Here is a 22,659-nt window from a genome sequence, read left to right as displayed (position 1 = left end):
TTTTTGCTTTATAAAATATATTTGGCCTTATAGTTCTCTATAAATATGTATCCAATCACCTGTACCGGTAGTTGTATTTTCTTTTTAATTCCATTCTGGTCTAATGAAATGAGCACCTGAAAAGGAGACCTATGTTTCCTTTGTGTATAAAAATGACAATGTTTTGGTGGGCAAACGATTTTATTTTTTAGAGTTGTTGCATCTCCTCCTCTTGCCTCCCCTTACTGCTGCTGGCTCCCTAAAAAACCCCATCAAGGAGTCTCTGGCCCCCATGCGTCATTGGTAAGGGGTGAGCTTTTCCCTTAAGCCAGCCATTTTCAGGGTGCACCTTCTTTCTTCCATATGGAAAGCACAGAAGACATCACTGATTCCCTTACTGTGCATTGGTTCAGGGAACAGAGAAAGACTATCCCTCCAAAAACGGCTTGGACGAGGAAACCCATCCAATGCTGAGGACCCGTTTGTCCCAAAATCCCATGGCAAGGGTGAGCTTTTTTGGGGGGTGTAGCCTTTGCTTTCCCCCACATGCCTGTCAGTGGACACAGGGCTGCTATTTTGATTTTTACCCAAACTATACCTGTAAACATGGTATCATGGGAAAAGGAAAAGGAAGCCACTCCAAATTGTTTCACTCCACCAATTTCCATTGAAACAATTTTGTACACCCCCGCAAAAAAACAAAAACAAAATGAGCAGTGTGGGGGAAATGTGTCATTTCAAGCAGATCTAAGTATATATTTTATCTATCTGTAAAAATGCTATAACCTAAGATAGGATTATTTTCTGTCTCTTTTGTGGGCATTTATCTGATTGTTAGTACTATCTTGCATCCTACATAGTGCACTTAGTGGATATTTGGAATGTAATAGAAGCATTGCGGGAAAATTCATTGAACAACCTGGATCCGAACATAGAACTGAATGTGGCTCGAATTGAAGCTGTCCTGTCCACCGTTTTTTACCAACTGAACAAACGTATGCCAACAACCCACCAGATCAACATAGAGCAATCCATCAGCTTACTACTCAACTTCCTGCTGGCAGCTTTTGATCCGTAAGTTTTCCTTCTAATATTATTGATTTTAATGTTTACACAGAAAAAGAGTACCAAAGTGAAATATCGGTTTGAGCTGGGCCTTGGACAAAGTGAAATTCCCGAATTACTGTTGTTGTTCAGAACTTTCTTAATTATGACTATAAAGGCTATATGTTACACATGTAGATGTGTGCAATATTACCTTGTTGCCTCAGGGATTGGAGAAGTGGGAGTTTGAGGGAATGCTTAAATCTTTCCCTCCCCACCACTGTCTGCTCTCTCTCTCTCTCTCTCTCTCTCTCTCTCTCTCTCTCACACACACACACACACACACACACACATGCACAGCTTTACCAAAAGGGCCATTGCAGTAATGTGCATGTAACGTCGAGTTTGGCCCCAAGCAGAACACTTCAAAATGCAAAATTGTTCCATTCTTTGGGTATTATTATTGCTGGTGGAAACATCTGCAGCAGTGTTTATTCTGTAGCAGTGGCATGGGGTTAGTGGCTTATTGTTTGAAGGAAACTCTTTTTGCTGCAAGCTTAGGCAGCTGTGAGCAATTTCCCCCCTTTTCCTTGTTAATGTAGCAAACTGTGAGATTCCAACAGAAAAAATGGCAATAGAATTCATGTTATTACTACTGCCTGAAACCTTGCATTTGAAGGCCTAGGGGAGGTGGAGACAACCAAACAAATGTGAATTTATAGGAAAGAGACATCCCTAATGTCATGTTACAGATGAGCGTTCTGTGTATATATGTAAATTACGGTAATTGAGCATAGGATCCATCAGCATGTTATTGGCATTCTTAAAAGCATCTGAATAGCCTGAAATTACAAACTGGATTGACTGGGATCAGCTTTGTGCTTCGACAGGTGCAAATTATCTATTACCTCATTACTGTTTTCTATTATGAAAATGCACTGGTTGGAAATTCACACTATTAAAGTACCATTAAAATAAGTTGCCTTGTGTTCCCGCTTGCCTACCCACCCCCCTCTTGCCCTCCTCCCCAGCATACACTTGATGGAGTTCTTGCTTGGCATTGTGTACCTTCCAGAGTCAGATCAACTGGTACAGCTTAGTCACCATGGCAACACCTGGGGTGAGGTGGGAGGGAGCAACCGTTCCACATGACAAAGTAGCAGAGGCACTGTGTGCCTGTATCCAGCCAGCTCTCTTGCCCTCTCCAAGGAGAAATTGTCAGTAGGCTGTGAAACTGTGGCCTTCAGTGTTTGGAAAAGATTCCACAACAAGGCGGAAGCTCTTTTAAAAAATGAAGTAACAGTAAACCCTGAATTCTTGACTCTTCACAAGAACAGGGAAGAAACCAGCTGAGAATGCCTGGGCACATGTTTTGCTGCCCACTGCCTGTAAGTCTCCCTCCCTCCCAACAAAACCATCACTGTGAAAATGAGATCATTCGTAATACCCATTTTGTTTCTGGAGTTTAGCACTGCAAGGCTTTGAAGATGCATACAAAACACCATCCCACAGAGGAAGGAATGAAAAAGTACTGCTTTCCTAAATGATGGGGTGATCTATGTTAACACAGTACTGCTCTCACATAGAATGTGCTCAACAACTATTCTATACACTTTTGGTAGCTAGGTAATTGTAGGACCTGGAGTATATCCAAAAATGCAAATTGTTCTAAAATAGCAACTGCTTTCATTTCAAGTACTGTAAATCAGAGCTGTCCTCACTATGCTGACATAGTGCTTGAAATTTGTGATTGAATTAATAGAGGGGTAATCAGAAATCCTAAATGTGAGCCTCAATGAGCCATATAGGATGGATGAAGAATCCCAGGAGTTCTGGGCAGGAAATGCATTTTATTAATGTCGCCTGGTGTGGCAAAATATTAAAGACTCAGTCAAGTGGAATGACCATAGAAATGTTAACAGAGTTTCCATTCTTGTTGCTACTTAAGATGTAGCTTAGCAATTTTGGATTGAAGGTTTGAGTTATATTAACAGTGCAGGCCTGTGCCTATCTACTCATGCTTAGGCCCCACTGAGTTCAATGGGGCTTCTTCCCAGGGAATTACATATAGCAAAGCAGCTCCCTTAGCTAAATATGACTGCCTGTGTTATTTGCATCTGGATGCCTTCGTCTGCAACAAAGCATGTCTTCCCCATATTGGTCTCTACAGCCACAGCAGGCACTGTAACTCTCCAATGGTTTGACTTTACCCCCAAATGCACACTCCTCTATTGTCTCCCAAGACAGATGGATGCCAATAACAACAGTTATCATGTAGCCTACTCACAGTGAGAGCAGGAAACACTGATCTCACCGTGAATTGGCATCATAGATATACTTAGTTATATGACATTGTAATGTCATCATGTTAATCATATTATCCCAATGGGCTGCCAGCAAATTAGTAGCGGCCGCCATTTTATCCCAGAGCATTAAGAGTGAGCAATCTTAACAAGAGCCTTAAAGTCAAGTTGTAAGGAAATATCCAAGGGTCTTTTTCTGCAAGGCAGGATGGAAATCTTTTAAATAGACAAACTGTACTCATAATTGCAGGGAACTCACTGGAAATACATTTGGTGAAGGCCCACAAATCAAAGGTGTGTGTAAGGAAGGCTTTTCCGAGGTCAGAGTATAGGGTCTTTGATTTCTACCAAGAGGTGCAAATGAAGGCATTTTCTTCTGATCACATCTAGTTTGGTTCCCTGACGCAGCTTGTCACTCAGTTCTTTTTATCAGCAATCACAGCAATTGCATGTGCAGAGAGACAGGGATTTCTGCTTGCTTCCTTTCAAACCAAACTCCTTATTTTTGCCCTGAAATATATTAAACTGTTTTATAAATGGGACAGGGCAACATTAAGTAATGCTAGGGAGTGGGGAGGCCACCTGCTCATCTTTTTTGCTACTGGTTACAACCCACTTCCAGCTTTGATTATCTGCTGCATTCATGCCATTAAAACACACACACACACACACACCTCTATTTCTGTGTTCATGGCACGCACGCTCTGCTCAGTAAAATACATTTTTCAGAATATATTATCCGAATAGTATAAATACAATACAAATAAAAGGGGGGGAGCTCAAGCTTCATTATTTTTAAACTTTCACCTACTCTTATGGAGAATAATACAGCTTATTTCCAGAGGGAAATCTAGATGAGGTTTTGTTAAATCAGCTTGGAAGTGTTATTGGCTCTGATAGAGTATGCAAAACCATACACAGGGTTTTAGTCATATGCTATAGATTTTGTTTTGTGATAGCCTCTAGCTAATATGGTATAGAGTAGTACTATTGGCTTTGGACAGCTGGAGCACCCTGTGGCCTCAGGTCTTTTACTGATGTTTCATATGCGTTAGGGGCAGGAGAGCAAAGGCCAGTTCCCTACCCCCTCACTTTTGCAGACAAGTACAGCGTGAAAGAGAATTACAAGGGGATTCTCAGCCCTTTATTCTGTTCACTTCATAAGTCCTTCTGATGCCTTTACAATAGCCCATGGCCAGTACAGAGGAATGCTGCCCGTTCATGTAATAAGCACATCTCTTATGATTGTTAAAGTCAGTGTGATCATGTTTTGACAAGTGAAGTTGTTGATCAGTCTACTACCCAACTGCATATACAATTGTTGACTGGATGAGCACCACAATACATTTCTCTGATGGCACAGTTGGTTCTTTGAGTGTTCTTCATTCTTGTAGAGAACTGAGTAACATTTAAATAGAAATATTTTCTCCATCTCTACAAGTAACGCAGTTGACTTCTTCATTTATTTTCTGCCTCTGTGCCCTGCTCCACTAGCCCATGGGCTTGCGGGAGTGGTTTAGTGCAGGGATGTCAAAAATACCAGAGTGATTCATTCTAGTGCTTATAAGAAATAGTAAACGCACAGCAGAGCCAGCAGAGCCCCACTGCCTTGGCAGACGCAGGACAAACACTGCAAGAGTGGGAAGTCACCATTACTTGTCCACACCCAAGCAAATGTTTAGGCATTCTTTCTACACAAAGCAGCGTACTTCAGTTTGGCCCATCAATTCACCTGACCGGTGAGGCCATAGATGGCTACTATCCAAAGCTTACAGATAGCTGTCCTCTCTGGGCCAAGAGCCCAGCATCCCGGGGTCTACAGATAAGCACAGCATCAAAGCAAGCCAATTAGTATATATGAAAGCAAGTGAATATAAACATGTATGAGCTGTTGCAAGCTCCTTCTTGCAACAACTACCAATTCGTTTTGGAGTTATCTTGACTACCAAGATGGCATTTTAGGCCTTCTGGAACATTTCACCTTTAGTTTCAACACACTCTGAAGATTCTCTCCCCCTTTATGGCTTTACAACAATAATCCCTTCACTGAACATCTTCATCAGCTGCTGTCACAAGGCAGAATACTTGCTCTTAAGCAGCCATATTTTACTCATGAAAACTTTAAAAACTACTACTATAAAGGAGTTTCATTGTACAACAGAGCAGCTTTGATAATTGCCAGACCCTAGGGGCACCTAAATGCCAAGGTGCCCGTTTATCTCACCTAGTCACAAGCCATGTCAATACATATTTTCATGGGGAAATTGAATTTACGCTGAGTCTAGGTAGAGATGTATGAATATAAATGACTCAGATGAAATATGGTGTCCAAACCTATCAAGTCAAACTGCAAAAAAAAAATTTAAAATGGAAAATATTCCTTTCATACTTTTTCTTCTCAGAAGTATTCAGCTATGGAAAATGCTATTCCATTTGGTATACAGAGAAAACTTACTTATCTGCTATTCACAATTCATCCCCTTACTGAAGAAGGACCCTTTAAATTTGTACAATTGCCATACGTCACACATTTATTTATTTTTTTAAAAAATAATCCATTGACTTCAAACAATAAAGTTGTTTCTCCTTACCATTAATACATTTTTTAAAAGTGCCAGAAGGTGGAGGAAACCCTGATTCATATGTGGTGTTCATGTAAATACACTAGAGAGTACTGGGAAAGGATTCACACAGAATTAAAAAAAGATTCTAAAACTCACATTTCCCGAAAGACTGGAGGCCTTTCTGTTAGGGATAATAGGTGATGACATTCCTAAAAAGGCACTCAATATCTTTCTGTACATGACTGCTGCAGCTAGAATACATTACTGCCTAAACATACACAGGTACTTCAAGCCACAAGTAGCCACCAACTAGCTTTTAATGTATTGTATGTACAAGATGGATGATCGCTGTCTATGTTTGCATAAATGCTTAGCTTTGTTTCAAAACTGTTAGTTTTACTTGGACCAGCTTCGTTGATAATAATTGTGATTTTGAATTATATTCAATGATTTCCCATTTATTTATATGGTAAACTAAAATGGCAAACACTTGAAATTAAAATATGTATGCTGCTTGCCTGTTTTATGCAAGCATAGGGCACAATCAAGCCAAACTATGCACCTTTTAACTAAGCTTTACTCTCTCCAACTGAAATAAATAAGACTGACCATTTTTAATTTGTCTGTATCACTACCACTTCTGCATTCAGCATGTAGACACATGGCTGGATATTTTAGGGGACCTACTGTGGACCCACATTAATATTGATTCAGCACTAGACAGACATCTTTGTTGTATTCCCAGGCATAAGAACAACAGCAACAGCAACAACAATAACTGTATACTGCCCTCCATCTGTAGATATCAGAGCGGTTCACAACATAAAAATGACATTTTGACAGTTAGTGGCATTTTAATACCATTTAGGGTAGAATCTTGTGGTCCCAAGAGTCATAGGACAGAGTGGATCTTCTCTCTACCCACGGAGAGGGAGATGTGCAGGCTGGAGGAAAAGGTCTACTCTCTCAAGCCTCTCTTGTTGTTATCACAGAAACCTCTGCTCTGTACTGGTGGTGCTGCAGTGGTGATAATGGCAAAAGAGCAGCCATTCTGGAGACAGATTAAGGATGGATCACCCAGATCAAAAACCCCTTCCAAGCTCCTGACATACACCCATAATGGGGGGAAAGTACATTAGGTATACTTATATTCTCTCCATTGGGATTGATACGAGGGGAAATCTTCAGGGAACACACACAACTGCCCAGGAAAAGAAGGGGGGTGGGGAAGCAGAGAAATGCTGGCCAGAGCCTTCTTCCCTGCCAGAGCCTGACCAGACTAGATTGGGCAATGTTTCGTGTTCTAGTTTCGATGGAATTTAGTGTTGTGCTAGAATTGTTATATTTGATTTATTTCTCTAGCTTTATCTTTTTAAACTGTTTTTACAGTTTAAAGTACAACACTGAGTACAACACTCAGATAACCACTGTTCAAATCAGAACTACAATAAATAACTTGTTTTCTCTTGTATTCTTTTTAAAAGTTTTATGGTTGTTTGCAAAATTTTAATTTCCAAGCCTAAGAATATTTGTACGGCATAATTCAACAGCAGTGCAAAAATATTGCCATATTGATGTCATCATATTTGTTTTCTTGTTACTGTATAGAGAAGGACATGGAAAAATGTCTGTCTTTGCTGTCAAAATGGCCTTGGCAACACTTTGTGGAGGAAAGATCATGGACAAATTGAGATGTAAGTCTTTGTCCTCTATTGTTTATATTTTATTAATGTTGTTCCTTTCCTTTCAATATGAAATAGAACCGGAATTTGGTTTAGATAATAGTGATATGAATCAATTCATGGTTTCTTTCCAGAATTCTGGTACTGAAAGATTCCTCTTATGCATGGTCAAATGTGTTGAGTGTCCAGCATAAACATTTTCATGGTTTTCATAATGAAATATATTTTGCACCCCACCACCACTAAAGACCCAAAGAGCTATTCTACTAAACAATACAGAGTACAAAGTCCCCCAGCAATAAAACTGCTAGCACATTTGCAAAGCTAAGCAGGGTCCAGTACGGTTTCAAATTAGATGGGAGACTGTGTGCTGAGATTCCTGCATTGTTGGGGATTGGACTAGATGACCCTTGGGATGAGAGCCAGTGTGGTGTAGTGGTTTAGAGCAGTAGACTCGTAATCTGGTGAACCGGGTTCGCGTCTCCGCTCCTCCGCATGCAGCTGCTGGGTGACCTTGGGCTAGTCATACTTCTCTGAAGTCTCTCAGCCACACTTAGAGTGTTTGTTGTGGGGGAGGAAGGGAAAGGAGAATGTTAGCCGCTTTGAGACTCCTTAGGAGAGTGATAAAGTGGGATATCAAATACAAACTCTTCTTCTTCTTGGGGTCCCTTCCAGCTCTACGGTTCTTTGATTCTATTATACTAAAACAACAGGACACTACTGAATTGGCAGCCAGGCCCAAGTTTGAAAAGAACTAACAGTGTTTTCTACTACAAGCAGATTTCTGTTTAAGTTTTGCATAGTCAACATCTGTAAAGCATTTAACAATTTTAAAGAATTGCTCTTTTACTCCGATAGCAAGAGCAGAAAAGCAGTTAGCAAAATCTTTGGGAAACATGCATATGTATTAGAAAGATTGATCAATTAAAGCTTCTTTAATCAGGTTGTAGCCCTAGTTAAAACCAATATGGATTAAATTAATCCATTCATAGATCCAAACACATAACACACAAGAGGCACAGAAACAACTTTATTGTCTGAAGTGAAATCACCCTTTGTAATGCATTGAATATTTTAAAGCGCGCACACAAATACCCAGCTCTCCAATAATCCAAATCAAGGATGACTACCTGTGGCCCTCCAGGTGTTGTAGGACTTCAACTCTCATCTGTCCCAGCTGGCATGGTTAGGTTAGGGATGATGGTAACTGGAGACCAACAATTTCTGGTAGGCCACAGGTTAACCACCCATATCTAAATACTCAGTTCCCAGGTCATGGACCACCTCTCCCCATTTGAACCAAACAAGACCCTGTGATAGTAATTTGAGGCTCTTCTACATGTTCCTCCTCCACAAGAGGTTCAGAGGGTGGCAGCATGAAAATGGGCTCCCTATTTGTGGAATGCTCTCCCTAGGGAGGCTCACCTGGCACCTTACATAACTTTAGGTGCCAGATGAGAACATTCCTCTTCACACAGGCCTTTGACTGACCAAACAATCCATGGCCTTTTAAATGTGTTGAGGGGAAGGTTATTGTTGTGTTATATATTTTGTATTTTTATACTGTAAGCTACCCAGTGATCTTCAGATAAAGGGTGGTATAAAAATTTAATAAATTGTCACCATTATCATTGCTTGAAGCAGAATGTTGCTCCAGGGGCAAGAAGTTTGCATTTTGTACTTTGGATCTCTTTTATCATGCTAAATTACCATTTTTTTCCTGATTTGCATCATTTTTTTCTAAAACTGGAAAAGAATTTTGAGTATTAGAAAAGTGCTTGCTTACTCCCTTTAGTGAATCCTAACAAAGGCATATCCGTTCTTTTGCAATATAAAAAAGGGGATAACTCTAATTATTACTTTCATTTGAAAAGAAATACTGTTAGATTTGTAACTAGTGGCTTAAACCAAATAAACCATTTCATATTTCCCCCCTTTATTCCATCAGATATTTTCTCAATGATTTCAGACACCAGCGGTGTAATGGTTTATGGTAAATATGACATGTTTCTGCGAGAAGTCCTTAAACTACCCACGGCGGTCTTCGAAGGTCCTTCTTTTGGATACACTGAGCAGTCAGCAAAATCCTGTTTTTCTCAACAGGTAGATAAAATGGCAACATTCACTGCCTCCTTTTTGCCCTTCCCATTAATGATATGCAGTGACAAAATGTTATGTGCTTTTTATTTGTTTATACTGTAGATTGTGTACTGGACACTTTGGCAATAGTAAACCAGAAGAGAACTGTATTTTGTTTAAGGGCCAAATTAGATATGACTTGGGAAGACGTGTGAACAATCTCCTAATACGATTTGGAAGAAATACTAACAAATGTTGTAGGGTAGCTATGAATTGGTTCGCAGCAGCAGCAGCAGGAGGAGCCCCTGTATTGTTTTCCGAAATGCTCCTACATAAGTGTGGAATATGATTAGGGCTCAGCTCTCAGGTGGGCACCACTGGGAGAAGTTCATGGTGAGCTCTGGCACATCTTTTTCTAGAAAAATAGCACTGGTTATGATAACAATGATATTAGATTTATAGACCAATAAACTATTGCCTTCAGCATTATAGAGATGAGCAATGGGCGTAGCCAGGGGGAGGCAAGGGGGACAGCTGACCCCCATCAAGTAAAACAATAGAAATACTTAACTAACTGACCAATCACATTGGTTCTGCCCCCCTAACAAAGTCCTGCCCCCCCAAAAAAATCCTGGCTACACCCATGACTTGGTGTCCCTCAGAACTCTTCCTGGGCCATACCCCTCACTGGCTCTGCATTACTCCTTAATTGTGTCCTTGACCTCTGATAATGTCTGGGTGGAGAACAGAGAGGGCTGTGGAAGTATGTGTAGAAGCTAGCCTACTGTACAGAGATGAAATTACATCTGTTGCTTTGCTCACTTTTGCTCCAGATCCTGCCTATCACTTAAAGGTTGCCTCAGATGGTTGCCCGGAAAGGAATGCATCTCTTGGGCTGAAAAGAGTTCCCTTCCCCTGTTTAAGATATTGAAATGTATCTGCTTAATTATTTCACCCATGTGTGTGTGACCCATGAGGAAAGTAAAATCCCCCTTTCAGCTTGCAATGCTAAATTGTTTCTGCTTTGTTCATGTAAACAGAAAAAAGTCACACTGAATGCTTTTTTGGACACTCTCATGTCTGATCCTCCACCGCAATGCCTGGTCTGGTTACCACTTCTGCATCGATTGGCAAATGTTGAGAATGGTATGTAGTCAAAGGATGAGGGGCATGTGGAATATCAATGCAGTTCACAATGATTGTGTTTTCCCCAGGAAAAGTTATTGTTCTTGAAAAGGAAGAATGGCTAAGAATGTGGTGCCAATTTCAATTCCTAATGATAAGGTCTGCCTTGTCCATTGATTTCAATGTGCTCAGACATACTGAACTCAGCATAGTTTCAGGCTGCAAGTTGTAAACCTAGTTAGTGTTGTCCCTCTTGCAAAATCATACACAGCATAAACTGATATGCTTGCTACCTTTAGTATCTCTCCTTCTGCCTTTGCAAGTTGACCACAGTAGATTCTTCACATCCACACTAGTCCTAGGATGGAATTCAACACCGCATTAATACAATTGTTCCGTCAGCACCAGTATTTCTGATTGCCAGACAGAACAGTCTCCCTTAAGACTCCCTCTATGTGTTATTATGGAGGTTTTCCTGACTCCCCAAAGCAGATTTGGGGGAGTAGTGTGGGGAAGAGAGGGGGGAAACCCCACTGAGCTACTGGGAGTCCTTCTGCTGGCTTCAGCTAGTGCACTGGGTTAGTTGAATCCAACCCCTCATTCTTTCTTCCATGCTTCCACATTTTCCTGTTTTGGTTTTCTGCTGCTATAAGAGGTTTTCTCTTAGACAGTAGCAGATGCTTGTTTGTCTTCAGAGAAAACTGCGAAGCTTTTAAATTTCAGGAACCTTAAGAATAACATTTGCTGTGGAAAATGACTTCAGACACAAAAGCAGGTTGCTAAGACCTGTTAGTGGCTTCAGTTTTAATGCTGCGCTGATTGTCTTTTGTTTTGTTTTTACATCCATCTCCCCTTGTAGTCTTCCACCCTGTCGAGTGTTCCTACTGCCATAGCGAGAGCATGATGGGATTTCGCTATCGATGCCAGCAGTGTCACAATTACCAGCTCTGTCAAGATTGCTTCTGGAGGGGACATGCCAGTGGTTCCCATAGCAACCAGCACCAAATGAAAGAATACACGTCATGGGTAAGGGAAGGTTCATGAATTGCTGCAGACTGTTTGAACTCCACCAGTCAGAGAAAATCTCAAGGATGGGAGTTGGAACTGACCGAATCATTTTCCCTTAAAACCACATATAGGAAACTAACTTTGCCAGTTTAGCTAAGCGTCTCTGTAATGGAGAAGCCCCAGTTGTGGTCCTTGTTCCCAGTCAGTTCTGAGATGAAAAATGGGAAGAACTGAACAGTATGGCTATCCTCAGTGTGGATTTGAGCAGTCCAACATGTTAATACTGTTCTGGATGTCAGGAGAGCTGCAGGAAGGTCTTGGAATATAAAACTATTTCCACAGTAAGTTGTTCATTTTTGTAGGACATAGTCAAATATGTTGGCTTTTCTCTCATATTAGCTGCTTTATATGATAAGTGATCTATATCTAAAATGGAATCTTAAAAATCTAGATCTAAAAAGAACAATGGAAGATGTTGATTTACCATTCAGCTACTTTATGAAATATGTTTATATAAAGTCAGTAGAAGTGTAGGCATGCTATATATTCATTAACATTCAGCCACCATAGTTTCTTAACCTTTTTCAGACTATCTCTAACAACATGAACTCTATATTGTACTCAGATGAAACATATGTGTGATCTTGTCTCATTTTGGTAGCTGCCAGTTAGCTACGGAGTCAAGTGTAACATTCTAGTTCTAGTTTACAAGGCTGTGAACAGCTTGGAACCAGTTCTCTAAAACATTGCCTCCTTCTGTGTAGACCATCCAGGTCTCCATAATCTGCACTGGTTACCCTGTTAGCATGCCATGGTCCACAGGTATACATCTTACTGTGGGGCAGAGGAGGGTTTTCTCCATGGTGGCTCCTGAGCAGTGAAATGATCTCTCGAAGGTCAGGCAGCCTGCAACCATGGAATGTTTATGTCAACAACTGGAAGTATACCTGTTTACCCAGGCGTTTACCCAGGCATTTCCCTGACTTATTATTATTGTTGCTGCTATTATTATTATTATTATTATTATTAATTTATACCACCCTTCATCTGAAGATCACGAGGCAGTTCACAATACCAGTGCCAGGTATTGGTGGTTACTGCAATTTATATTTTAACTTTGTTTATTGAACTGTTTTTATTTTGTGTGTTTTGTTTTATTTGTTTGTAAACCACATTTTAGCTTCTTTTTGAAATTAAAGGTAGCATGTGCATTCTATTATTAATAATATTTAATAAGCTTATTTCTATAAGAGTCCCAGTGTATGGCCCCCTTAAGCCACAACTCAGTTAATATAAATTTCTGGGACTTAAACTCGTATCATATGTGAGTCTATGCACATTTGGGTCTATGCAACAGATTGTATATATAAAAAAATAAGTTACATGCTTTTAGATTCACAAAATGTTTAGGGGTATGTGTACCCCTGCTTTCCCCCAGAAAAAAGCACTGAATACAAAGAATATCTTACCTGCAAAGGTTGGAAAGGAGGGAAGTTCAATAAGGATAATGAAAGCAAACTAAGCAATTGCAGTACAAACAGCATTATATAATAAAGCTGGTGCTTCTGAAATTAGAATGATATATAATTGGCAATGATTAAGAAATTAGGGTTGCCATATTTCAAAAAGTAAAAACCAGGACACCCCGAAAGTTGCTGAGAGCTTCTTCTTTTTTAGGATAAAGTGCCGCCTTTTGGAAATCCCCCCCAGACGTCAATTCTACCTTTGACATCCTGATAATGTCCAGTAAAATCCAGACATATGGCAGCCCTAAATAAATGAAGATAGGTAGTGCAGAGTTAAGTAGTGAATCAGGAATATGGAAAATATTATTCTAGTAATGGCCTCTGAACTCTCACTTCTTTGGCATGGATCACCATGTTTTAAGTGTTTAAATTATTAAGGACTGAACTGAGTAAAGAGGGCCTGAATGAAGTATGATTCACCGTAATTATTTTATTTTTCAATCTAGATTTTTTTTGTGTGTGAGTCTGGTTTGATTGAGTGTTGTGCTGATGTTTATCACACAGCTTTTGTACTGATGATGTGTACCTTAGAAACCCAGTTTATGCAAAGGTCTGCACAATTAGAAAACAAACTGTATCTGATCCTGCCTTTGTTCATGGGTAGAAAATTCTGCCTGGGGATCATACACTCAGGTATTGGTTCCTTTACTGGAAAAAACCTCATTTATACCCTTGATAGGCTACTAAAGGAAGTGTATGTTCTCTATACATATCTGTTTGTTGTCCCTAATCCTTTTAGGGCAAACATGGTCTTTTCAGTCATAGAAATGTTTGCTCTCTTCCACTTCTAATTATGTCATCAGCAGCTTTTCAGATGTAGTTTTCACCTGGGATTGTGCCAGTGGAGAGATCAGATGCAGGTCTTGGGTCCTCTCTCCCACTCCTCTCACTGTGGGAGAAAGGAGAAAGATGAACTGGGAGATTCTGCAGCTTCTCTCTCTTTAAAGGATTTTATTTAATTAATTATTTTATTTTATTTCTATACCTCTTTATATTTTTAATAAAAAATCTCAAAGCAGTATACAGCATATTAAATCAATAAAACAGTAAAACAATAGCCAGGCGATGTTCCTCCGGCCTCATGAGGATGCAACTCAGGACATAATACAGAGCCACTGAATAAGTGGGTCTTTGGTGGGGGGAGATGCCTTTAACTAGTAGAGCATTGCTTTGTTTCCCCATAGTTCTGTGGTTGCAAAAACAATTTAAACCTTACCTGTCCAAATTACCTTTACCTTCCTTGTTCCTCCCAGAAATCACCTGCTAAGAAGCTAACTAATGCACTTAGCAAGTCTTTAAGCTGTGCTTCCAGCCGTGAACCTTTGCACCCAATGTTCCCTGACCAGCCTGAAAAACCTCTAAACTTGGCTCATATTGTGTAAGTATTTGTGTGCTCTGTAGATAATATCCTTTGTTCTTGGTGACCTACTGTTCATCCTGGTTTGAAGGCAAATGGAGGGAGGCCTCTTCATGTGTTCTCTAGAAATGCTGCTTATTAAACTATCCAATTGTATTATGGATTTAAGCATAACGTAGCTTCATGATACTGAAAAGTAATGGGAAACGCTGGATCTTTTTTCCATTTTTGCTTAGCATCATAGTATAGCATTCTGAAATATTGGTGTGTGTTTTTTTAAATTTCAGTTTAGTGAGTCTTCAGTATACCAGGAGGCTAGAGCTGAATGATTCTGCTCTGTTTTGACCAGTGAAACAGTTAAATATCTAAAAGGTAAAGAAAGGAAAGTAGAAATTGACATGCTCCAATATGGAAGCAGATTTCAAATTATTTATCTTACCAGTTCTCTCAAAATTGAGATTTTCTGAAATACATGCCTCAGTTCACACGAAGGCAATGCTTTCCTGCAGGAATTACAGTTATGAATTATGAAATCTGATAGCCTGTGTGAGACAAGGTGGAACAAAGGTGCTTTGAATTGTTTCCTTTAACTGTTTCACATAGCCATGCCTTGATTTTTCCATAACTTAGATATGTATTATGTGGCAGCTGCAATGTGCTCCTTTTAAGAAGTAGGGAAGCACGGTCAAAAATGTAGGAAAGCTACATTTCTACAAATTAAAGAAATTGCCATTTGAAGAAGTAGGAAGTTCATCTCTCAGCAGTCTTTTCAGGGACCCTGTAAGTCAAGGGTGAGAAATTTCTAGTCCTTAGGCCTAATGAGACCCACTAGGCCATTTTGGCTAAGCCCTGCCCACTGGCCCTGCATCTGACATCATATATGACATCAGAGTGGCTGGGCCAAAAAAAAAAGTTTTCAGGCACTGCTGATCAGATGATTGATGGTGTCTGCAAAACCATTTGCAAGGCACTTTGAAGCTCTGGCTATCAGCTGTTTGTTACTGCTTCAAGAGAGCCCTGCATTGTTGACAGTCAGCTGATAGTTGGGGCTGTCCTAAGGAGTTTCCCATGGGATGTAAAGCACTAGAGCAGCCTTTCTCAACCTGTGGGTCCCCAGATGTTGTTGAACTACAATTCCCATCACCCCTAGCTAGCAAGGCCAGAGCTCAGGAATGATGGTAGTTGTAGTCCAACAGCATCTGGGGACCCACAGGTTGAGAACCACTGCACTAGAGGAAATGCTTTGAATTCAAAATGCTTTCTCAGAGACTTCAAAGGTCCTTCCTATAACTGTTGATCAGCAGTTCTAGCAACCTCCTCTGAACTTGGACAGGTGTCAGTCACCTGCTATCATTAGGAGACCTGATGATTTGACAGGTAGACAGTCCTGCCTACCTGTCAAAGTTGGCCCACAGGAACGGAGAAATAAGTATCTGGAGTTGAGGAAGATACTGGTGATATCCAGGAATGCAGAATAAAAACAACCTTGATAAAAGTATTTACATGAAGCACTCCATATGCAGGACAGGAGTTCTGATTTCTATGATTGTGGTTCTGTGATAGGTGACTGGCATGCTAATTCAGCATGTTAGAATCTGGCAAGCTAGAGATCCAACAGCAGCCATATACATTCTAATCACTGCTGCTTCAGATGTCAATCAGAATCTTCATTCCTATCTCTGTGTACATAACAACTGGTGTATTTTCCCAGCACCAGTTACTCCAAACTCCTATGATATGTATTTTTCACCTCTCTTTGGAAACAGTCTTTAACAAAAAATGGTGTTTGGAAATGGCTTTAAAGCAGGGGTAGCCAATGTGGTACCCTCCAAATGTTATTGAACAACAACTTCCAGCATCCTTGACCATTTGTCACACTTGCTGGGGCTGATGGAAGTTGTAGTTCAACAACTTCTGAAGGACAACCACATTGACTACTCCTGCCTTAAGGCATGCACAGAGGAGCTTCTGCCACTATAGAGTTGTGAGAGGATAACTTTGTAGCCTCAAAAGCCTGCTCAAAAGCTTAGTTGGCTTAAAAGAAGCAGCATGTATTGTAAGCTCTGGACTTCCTTTACTGCTCAGTTCAAAATCAGATCAATAAGAAGTAGGCTTCTGATATTCCAGTGATTTCTTCTCTAAGTCCCTAGAGCATCTGAGTGAATTGTAGATAATTATGTTCCCACAAGCACTTTTAAATTATACATTCATATAGCTGAATGGGCACAGATAGTCAGCTGTTTAGATAGAATCATTCTGACAAGGATAATTCCCAGCATATTCAGATAATAATTGTGATTTGCTTAATGGGGTTTGGTTTTTTTTACGGTAACTACTACTACTCCTGTGGTTCTTAAAGTGGTTCAGATCTCCATCACAGAGATTTATTTTTATGTTCTGTGTTCCATTTACCTCAAGTCAAAACTTTCTTCATGTGGCTGTTCATTCTGTATTCACTGTTGCATGTGTTTTGTAGAAAATACAAGGAACATTATATTACATAATGACTGTCTGTGGTTGGCAGCGCTGTTGGAAGTCACTTAGCCTGCTTTGACATGAAGACTCTCACGCAGATATTAAATACTGGGCTATGATTATTAACTAAGATCAGTCTAAAGCAATGAGCTGTCATTGGAAGACTGAACAGTGTATTGTCCTCATTATGATGAAGCTGTAATGGAAGCACACTATTTGTTTAACCTTCCCAAATCATAGAATCATTGATAGTGCTTTTCAAAACAGCATCTTGATAATTCCTTTTAAATTAAATTTACACCTGCTAAGAATATTAGTTTGAAATGCTAGACCCTCTACTTATTCCATTCCTTAGATGTCAAAAATAAAAGGTTGACTACTTAAGCCAGGGATGGAGAACCTGTGGCCCTCAAGATGTTTATGGAGTCTATTTCCCATCAGCCACAGCAACCATAGCCAGTGATCAGAAGTGATGTGAGACCACAGTGTTTGGAGGACCACAGGTTCCCCCACCCAGGTTAAATGGAAGCAAGCTACTGAAAAATTGATGAAAGCCAAATGAATCAAGCAGTTATGCTCAAAAGGAAACATTTTTGTGAATAGTTGATGTAATTCTATGGTTTATAGCTGAGAACCATAACATATCGATGAGAGTTTTGCTATTTAGTTCAGGTAAGTATAGTTAGGTCTTCAGACTTGCCCTTATAGCCTTAAATGAAAATCGCAAATTAGCCAGTACCTTCATGGTTTAAGAAGAAAAGAATAACCGTATGGGGACTTCAAATAAATATGCTGCAAATATGTGTATTTTTCCGCTTGAAAGATCTTTCTGTTTGAAGCAGAGCCTTCATTCCTCCCCACACCCCCACATCTCCAGCTGGGGCCAACACCAAAATGCCTTCCTGCAGCATTCAGATACCAAGCTATTTCTTCCTCTACCCCCTACGTCTCTCAGTGCCTCCTGAAGAAGGCCACCTAACTCTCCTACTTGGCAAGGCCCTGAACAACTACTCTTATTATACTATATCTCCACTTGCAAAAAATTGAGGAGGAGAGAGAGAAATGTGAAACTGAAGCAAAACATGATCCTCTTCTTTGCATTACCCAGGATCAGCTACTCTATAGAAAAGGACTTCTGTGTACATCTTTTCTACCTGTATTTTTATACAGAAGGCAATGGCTGCAGTTCACTAAAGTTTGTTGAGATCATATCCCAATAAGATCAATGCAAGAAAGTATTTTTTTCCATCTTTTTTGTGGGAATTGTTCACTTATTGGAAGTGTGCAGAGGATTCAACTTTTGTCACAATTAGCTTCAGCTGGACTGGAGTCAATCTATTCACGTACAAGAAAATATACCAGGATTCGAAAGGGAATTGAGCACTGTTCTTATAAGGATTTCAAAAACAACCAGCAATCTGGTCTCTTCTGATCCTAGGACAGGTGTAGGGAGCCCAGATGTTGCTGAACTACAACTCCCATCATCTCTGGCTATTGACCATGCTTGCTGAGGCTGAAGGGAGTTGTGGTTCAGCAATATCTGGAGGGCCAATGTTTCCCCACACCTGCCCTAGGACATTACCTCCTTCCTAAGAGAAAATATCTGTTCCTGACAGTGAGAATGTTTATTTTATTTTCACTTTTTCTGGTGGGGGGGATTGAAAGCAACGTTGAATACAATAATACAGAAATTAAAATGAACCAGTTGTGGAGCGAGCATTGTATGCAATACAGCTGATATAAATTAGCACAGGGGGAAAGATATGCTGCATGGATTCCTTGGGAATATATTCTTACTCGACTGATTTTTATTCTTAAATGTAATGGAAGATAAACCGTATCATGAGGAAAAGCTCTAGGCAAGCATCCCAGCAAAAGGGGTATTTACAGCCACTTTTAATGGTAGGCTTCATGTAAGCAAAGTCTTCCTTCCCCCTGCAGCAGCCACTTACAGTACACTTTTGTAGAGCTACGCTTGCATTTGCACTTTCATTATACGCTGGTTTTAACATTGTATTTACTACCATGAGTGACTCTACCAGTGTAAGTGGGGGCACAGCAGTAAACACTTGGTTCAAACATTGTTAAATTCCATTGAGTAAATGCTGTAAGCAACCAAGTAGTTTTAACTCCCTATTTAGCATCAGTGAAATGCACTCGTGGCATGAGAGAAGAATGACCTTTCTATCTTAAAAAAGAAATCCCTTGGTAAACTGCAATCTTGAATTTAACATTTTGCATGATGATATTGATATGTTCACCGGGATACTGCAGCTGCTCACTGTTTTCCATTGAGACTAGATTCTGCCCCAAGGGTTTCATGCAATGGCGGGTGTTCAATAATGGTCCCCTACAGGACTTGGACAGGACTAGTGAACAACCTGGGTAGAGCCTAGCCTCCCCTCCCCCCACCTCCAAAACACAGAGAAATATAAAACTTTCCCACACACAAACACATTTCCCCCCTGTCTCTCCATGCAGGGATGAGAACATCCCAGCACATAATTCCTTGTCCTCCTCACTAAGTTCTCTTCACTAAGCAGCTGGAGAGTCGTGAAGGTCAGAAGCACACAATGAGATCTCAGCAATCCTATCCCAAATCTTCTCCTGCTGATTGGTGCTGGGAATATGTGAGGAGCACTCCCATCCAAGTGCTTTACCCACAACCTATAGTGAAAATGGGATGTGTGGGCTGCACAGAAGTTGTCTGAGGTCCACCTGTGGGCCATGGGTTGCCCATATGGGATTTAAACACTGTACCTGTCTGTCGTAATGGCCATTGCCTACAAACAAGCAAATGCAACCACTGGCTGACTACAACTGTCAGAGTCTCTACAAAGTGTTCCTCAGATTTTGTTAATTACTTATTAGCTATTGGAGAAAGTTCAGTATTTAACATATATTTTACTTGACAGCCATCAGAAACATCTTAAATGTCAACAGATTGATTTTCATATTTACTGCATCATATCCTATAGCTGGGATTCAAGATCAAGCACAGACAAGCACTTGCGAACACTGAGCTGGAGTCTTTCCTTTTCTTTCAACAGACTTGTGTGCCATTTCACAAACTGATTTTGATACACAGTTGAATATGGGAAACTCACCTGAGTTTCAAATGCAGTTCACTCCCCTGAGCATTAAAGGCTGCTTGCCATATAACACGGGGGAAGAGCAGGAGCAGATATAATCAGCTATTTCAATCCAGTTAACAGAGAGCGTACACATTTTTCAAATTCTAATCTGTACCAGCTGAATTTGAGAAAAGTGAATATTACGACTGGTAGCCATATATATATTTACCTCGGGCAGAAGATATAGAAGCATGATTAGTCACACCAACAGGGTAAAGAACAGCTTTTATCCATGGGCTATTAGGGTGCTGAATGAAAAGATAACAACAGGGCAACTGACTTTCGGGTTTGGTGGGTGTGCGTCAGTAAACAAGGGGAATTAAGACTAGAGAGCTAAGTGGGGGTGCTTGTGTAATCTCACTGTATACAAGTTGTACAAGTGACAATAAAGTATTTCAATTTCATTTCAATATATATAGCCTCTAAATAGTTTCAGTGTTCTGGACATAGGAATTTGCTAGAAATTCTGACAAAATAAATAACTTGTTGTCTTATGGAGATAAACTTCAGTAGCCCTACATGCATGACCCATTCTGTTACCCCATCATGGGGCAACTTGTCAGGAGAGAGGGGCTGAGCCTATAAGATGAGTATTAACTATGGCATAGATAGAATTTCCCTAACTTTGACACTTTCTAAAAATTAAATCTTTCAACTTAATTAATAGCTTCTTTTTATTTCATTTTTTGCTGCAAAAGAGATACCTGGTAAGTAAAGCGTTACCCCTTAGTAGATTTTTGATATGGTTGGAATTCTCATACGAATTATTGAGTATGCAATTTTATTTCTCCGGGGGGGGGGGGTTCTTTTTCTATCATCAACCTTTTTCCTGAAGTCTCTAGGAGATCCCATGACTAGAGAAAAGGGAGAAAGGGATCCAGATTTTGACTGGGAATCCTTCTTTCCATGCCTGCTTATTACTACTGTGAGAATACAAGACCCAAGTATGGGTGGAGGAATAGGTATCTGGGGAGTGCAAGCCCATTACCATGAGGAAACAGTTGATGATAAATTGTAGGACATCACTGAAGATGTTTTTGCAAGCTTGTACCTATGTATTATAGGTGGTGAAGAACAGATCTCATGAGATTTGCTGGAGCCAATCAGAAGCACTATTAAAACAGAATCAACATCACTCTGAGCAGTGAGCTACAGGCTTAGCACCTTCTCTGGAATAGTGAAAGAGAAAGAATTTATATGGGAAACACTTTGACAGCCTTCCCTGACCTGGTGCCCTCTAAATGTGGCTAGACCCCCAACTCCCATCAACCCCAACCAACAAAGTGTTGATTTCTCTCGAGAACTACAAGAATTCCTTAGTTCCTGCTGGGATTTGCTATTCACAGGCAGGAGGAGCCAACAGTGACAGCTTACTGCTTTCCTCACACAGCTGGCTTTTGCATATTTGGCACATATGCACCGCATACAGGACCTGTTTCTGCATGCAGGTTGCATTCTCTGCAACAGGGCATTTGATATTACATTGCTGAAATGCAAATATTTGGGGTTGAGATGTCCTCTGTCAGAGGGCCCAAGTACAGAACAATACACAACCTGTGTTGCAGTCACTGTGTACATTTATACCATGAAATAACCTAAAGTTCCTCATCATCATAAGAATCATAGTACAATTCCTATCTGAACCTTCTAAACAGCAAATGAAGGATAAGTCTTTTACAAAACTCCTGTTGTATGTGTCTTAGTCAACTCTGCGTGATACTTATATATTTCAAATTCCCCTTCATTACTACTTGAACATAACACCTTCAGGCTTAAGGAAAAACTGACTCCTCCTCATCATAAATGTGTTATTGAATAAGTGGATTCTGTTTGGTTCTTTCCATTTGTAATCTCTAGTGGGCTGATGTTCTATGTTAACATGTGATGACTTTAAAAATTCAAATAATGTCAACACTCTGAATCTGGAGTTGTTGTGTGAATTCTGCACCAAGTGGATCCCCTGGTTTTCACCATGGCAAACATACTAAAGGAACTGTTTGTTGTGGCATTGTGAAAATGTAAGTTCATACAGCTGTTACATATGAAGGACTCCCTACACAGAAGCTTCCACACAATTTAGGTTTAAAGCAGCCACTATGTGGCAATCTAAATTGAGATTTTTTGTTGTTAGAAATGGAAATTGAGACATTTGAGTCAGAGAGGGCTCTCAAAAAAGGGACTGTGTGCTTCTTTGGGGGAAAAAATCTTAGAATATTAAACCAACAAGAAGTCAAACAGTACAGTTTGAAGGCTGTTGAAACAATTCTACATCAATTCTCCTTTATGAACTGCTTCCATTAGCTTTGTAAAAATACAACACAGTCAATGATTTTACTGAAGCAGGATAGAGCAAGCAAATCGCATACAGAATACTTAAGAATCT

The 22,659-nt window shown here is 40.1% G+C and overlaps 1 protein-coding gene across 47 annotated transcripts in view; it reads left to right on the top strand.

The window, feature by feature from the left end:
• The window catches only part of DTNA (dystrobrevin alpha), a 186,851-nt gene that overhangs the window by 116,225 nt on the left and 47,967 nt on the right, over positions 1-22,659 (top strand). For all 47 annotated transcript variants that reach the window (XM_083747629.1, XM_083747660.1, XM_083747635.1 and 44 more), the window contains 6 exons: positions 840-1,053; positions 7,499-7,584; positions 9,521-9,675; positions 10,692-10,797; positions 11,636-11,802; positions 14,564-14,688. In XM_083747629.1, coding sequence (XP_083603755.1) covers positions 840-1,053; positions 7,499-7,584; positions 9,521-9,675; positions 10,692-10,797; positions 11,636-11,802; positions 14,564-14,688 — 853 coding nt within the window. The remainder of the gene's footprint in view (positions 1-839; positions 1,054-7,498; positions 7,585-9,520; positions 9,676-10,691; positions 10,798-11,635; positions 11,803-14,563; positions 14,689-22,659) is intronic.

Source organism: Podarcis gaigeae (assembly GCF_964106915.1).
Source record: "Podarcis gaigeae genome assembly, chromosome: 7".
Taxonomy (NCBI): Eukaryota; Metazoa; Chordata; class Lepidosauria; order Squamata; family Lacertidae; genus Podarcis; species Podarcis gaigeae.
The sequence above is the reverse complement of the archived record's forward strand: the minus strand, read 5'-3'. Positions and strand labels throughout refer to the sequence as shown.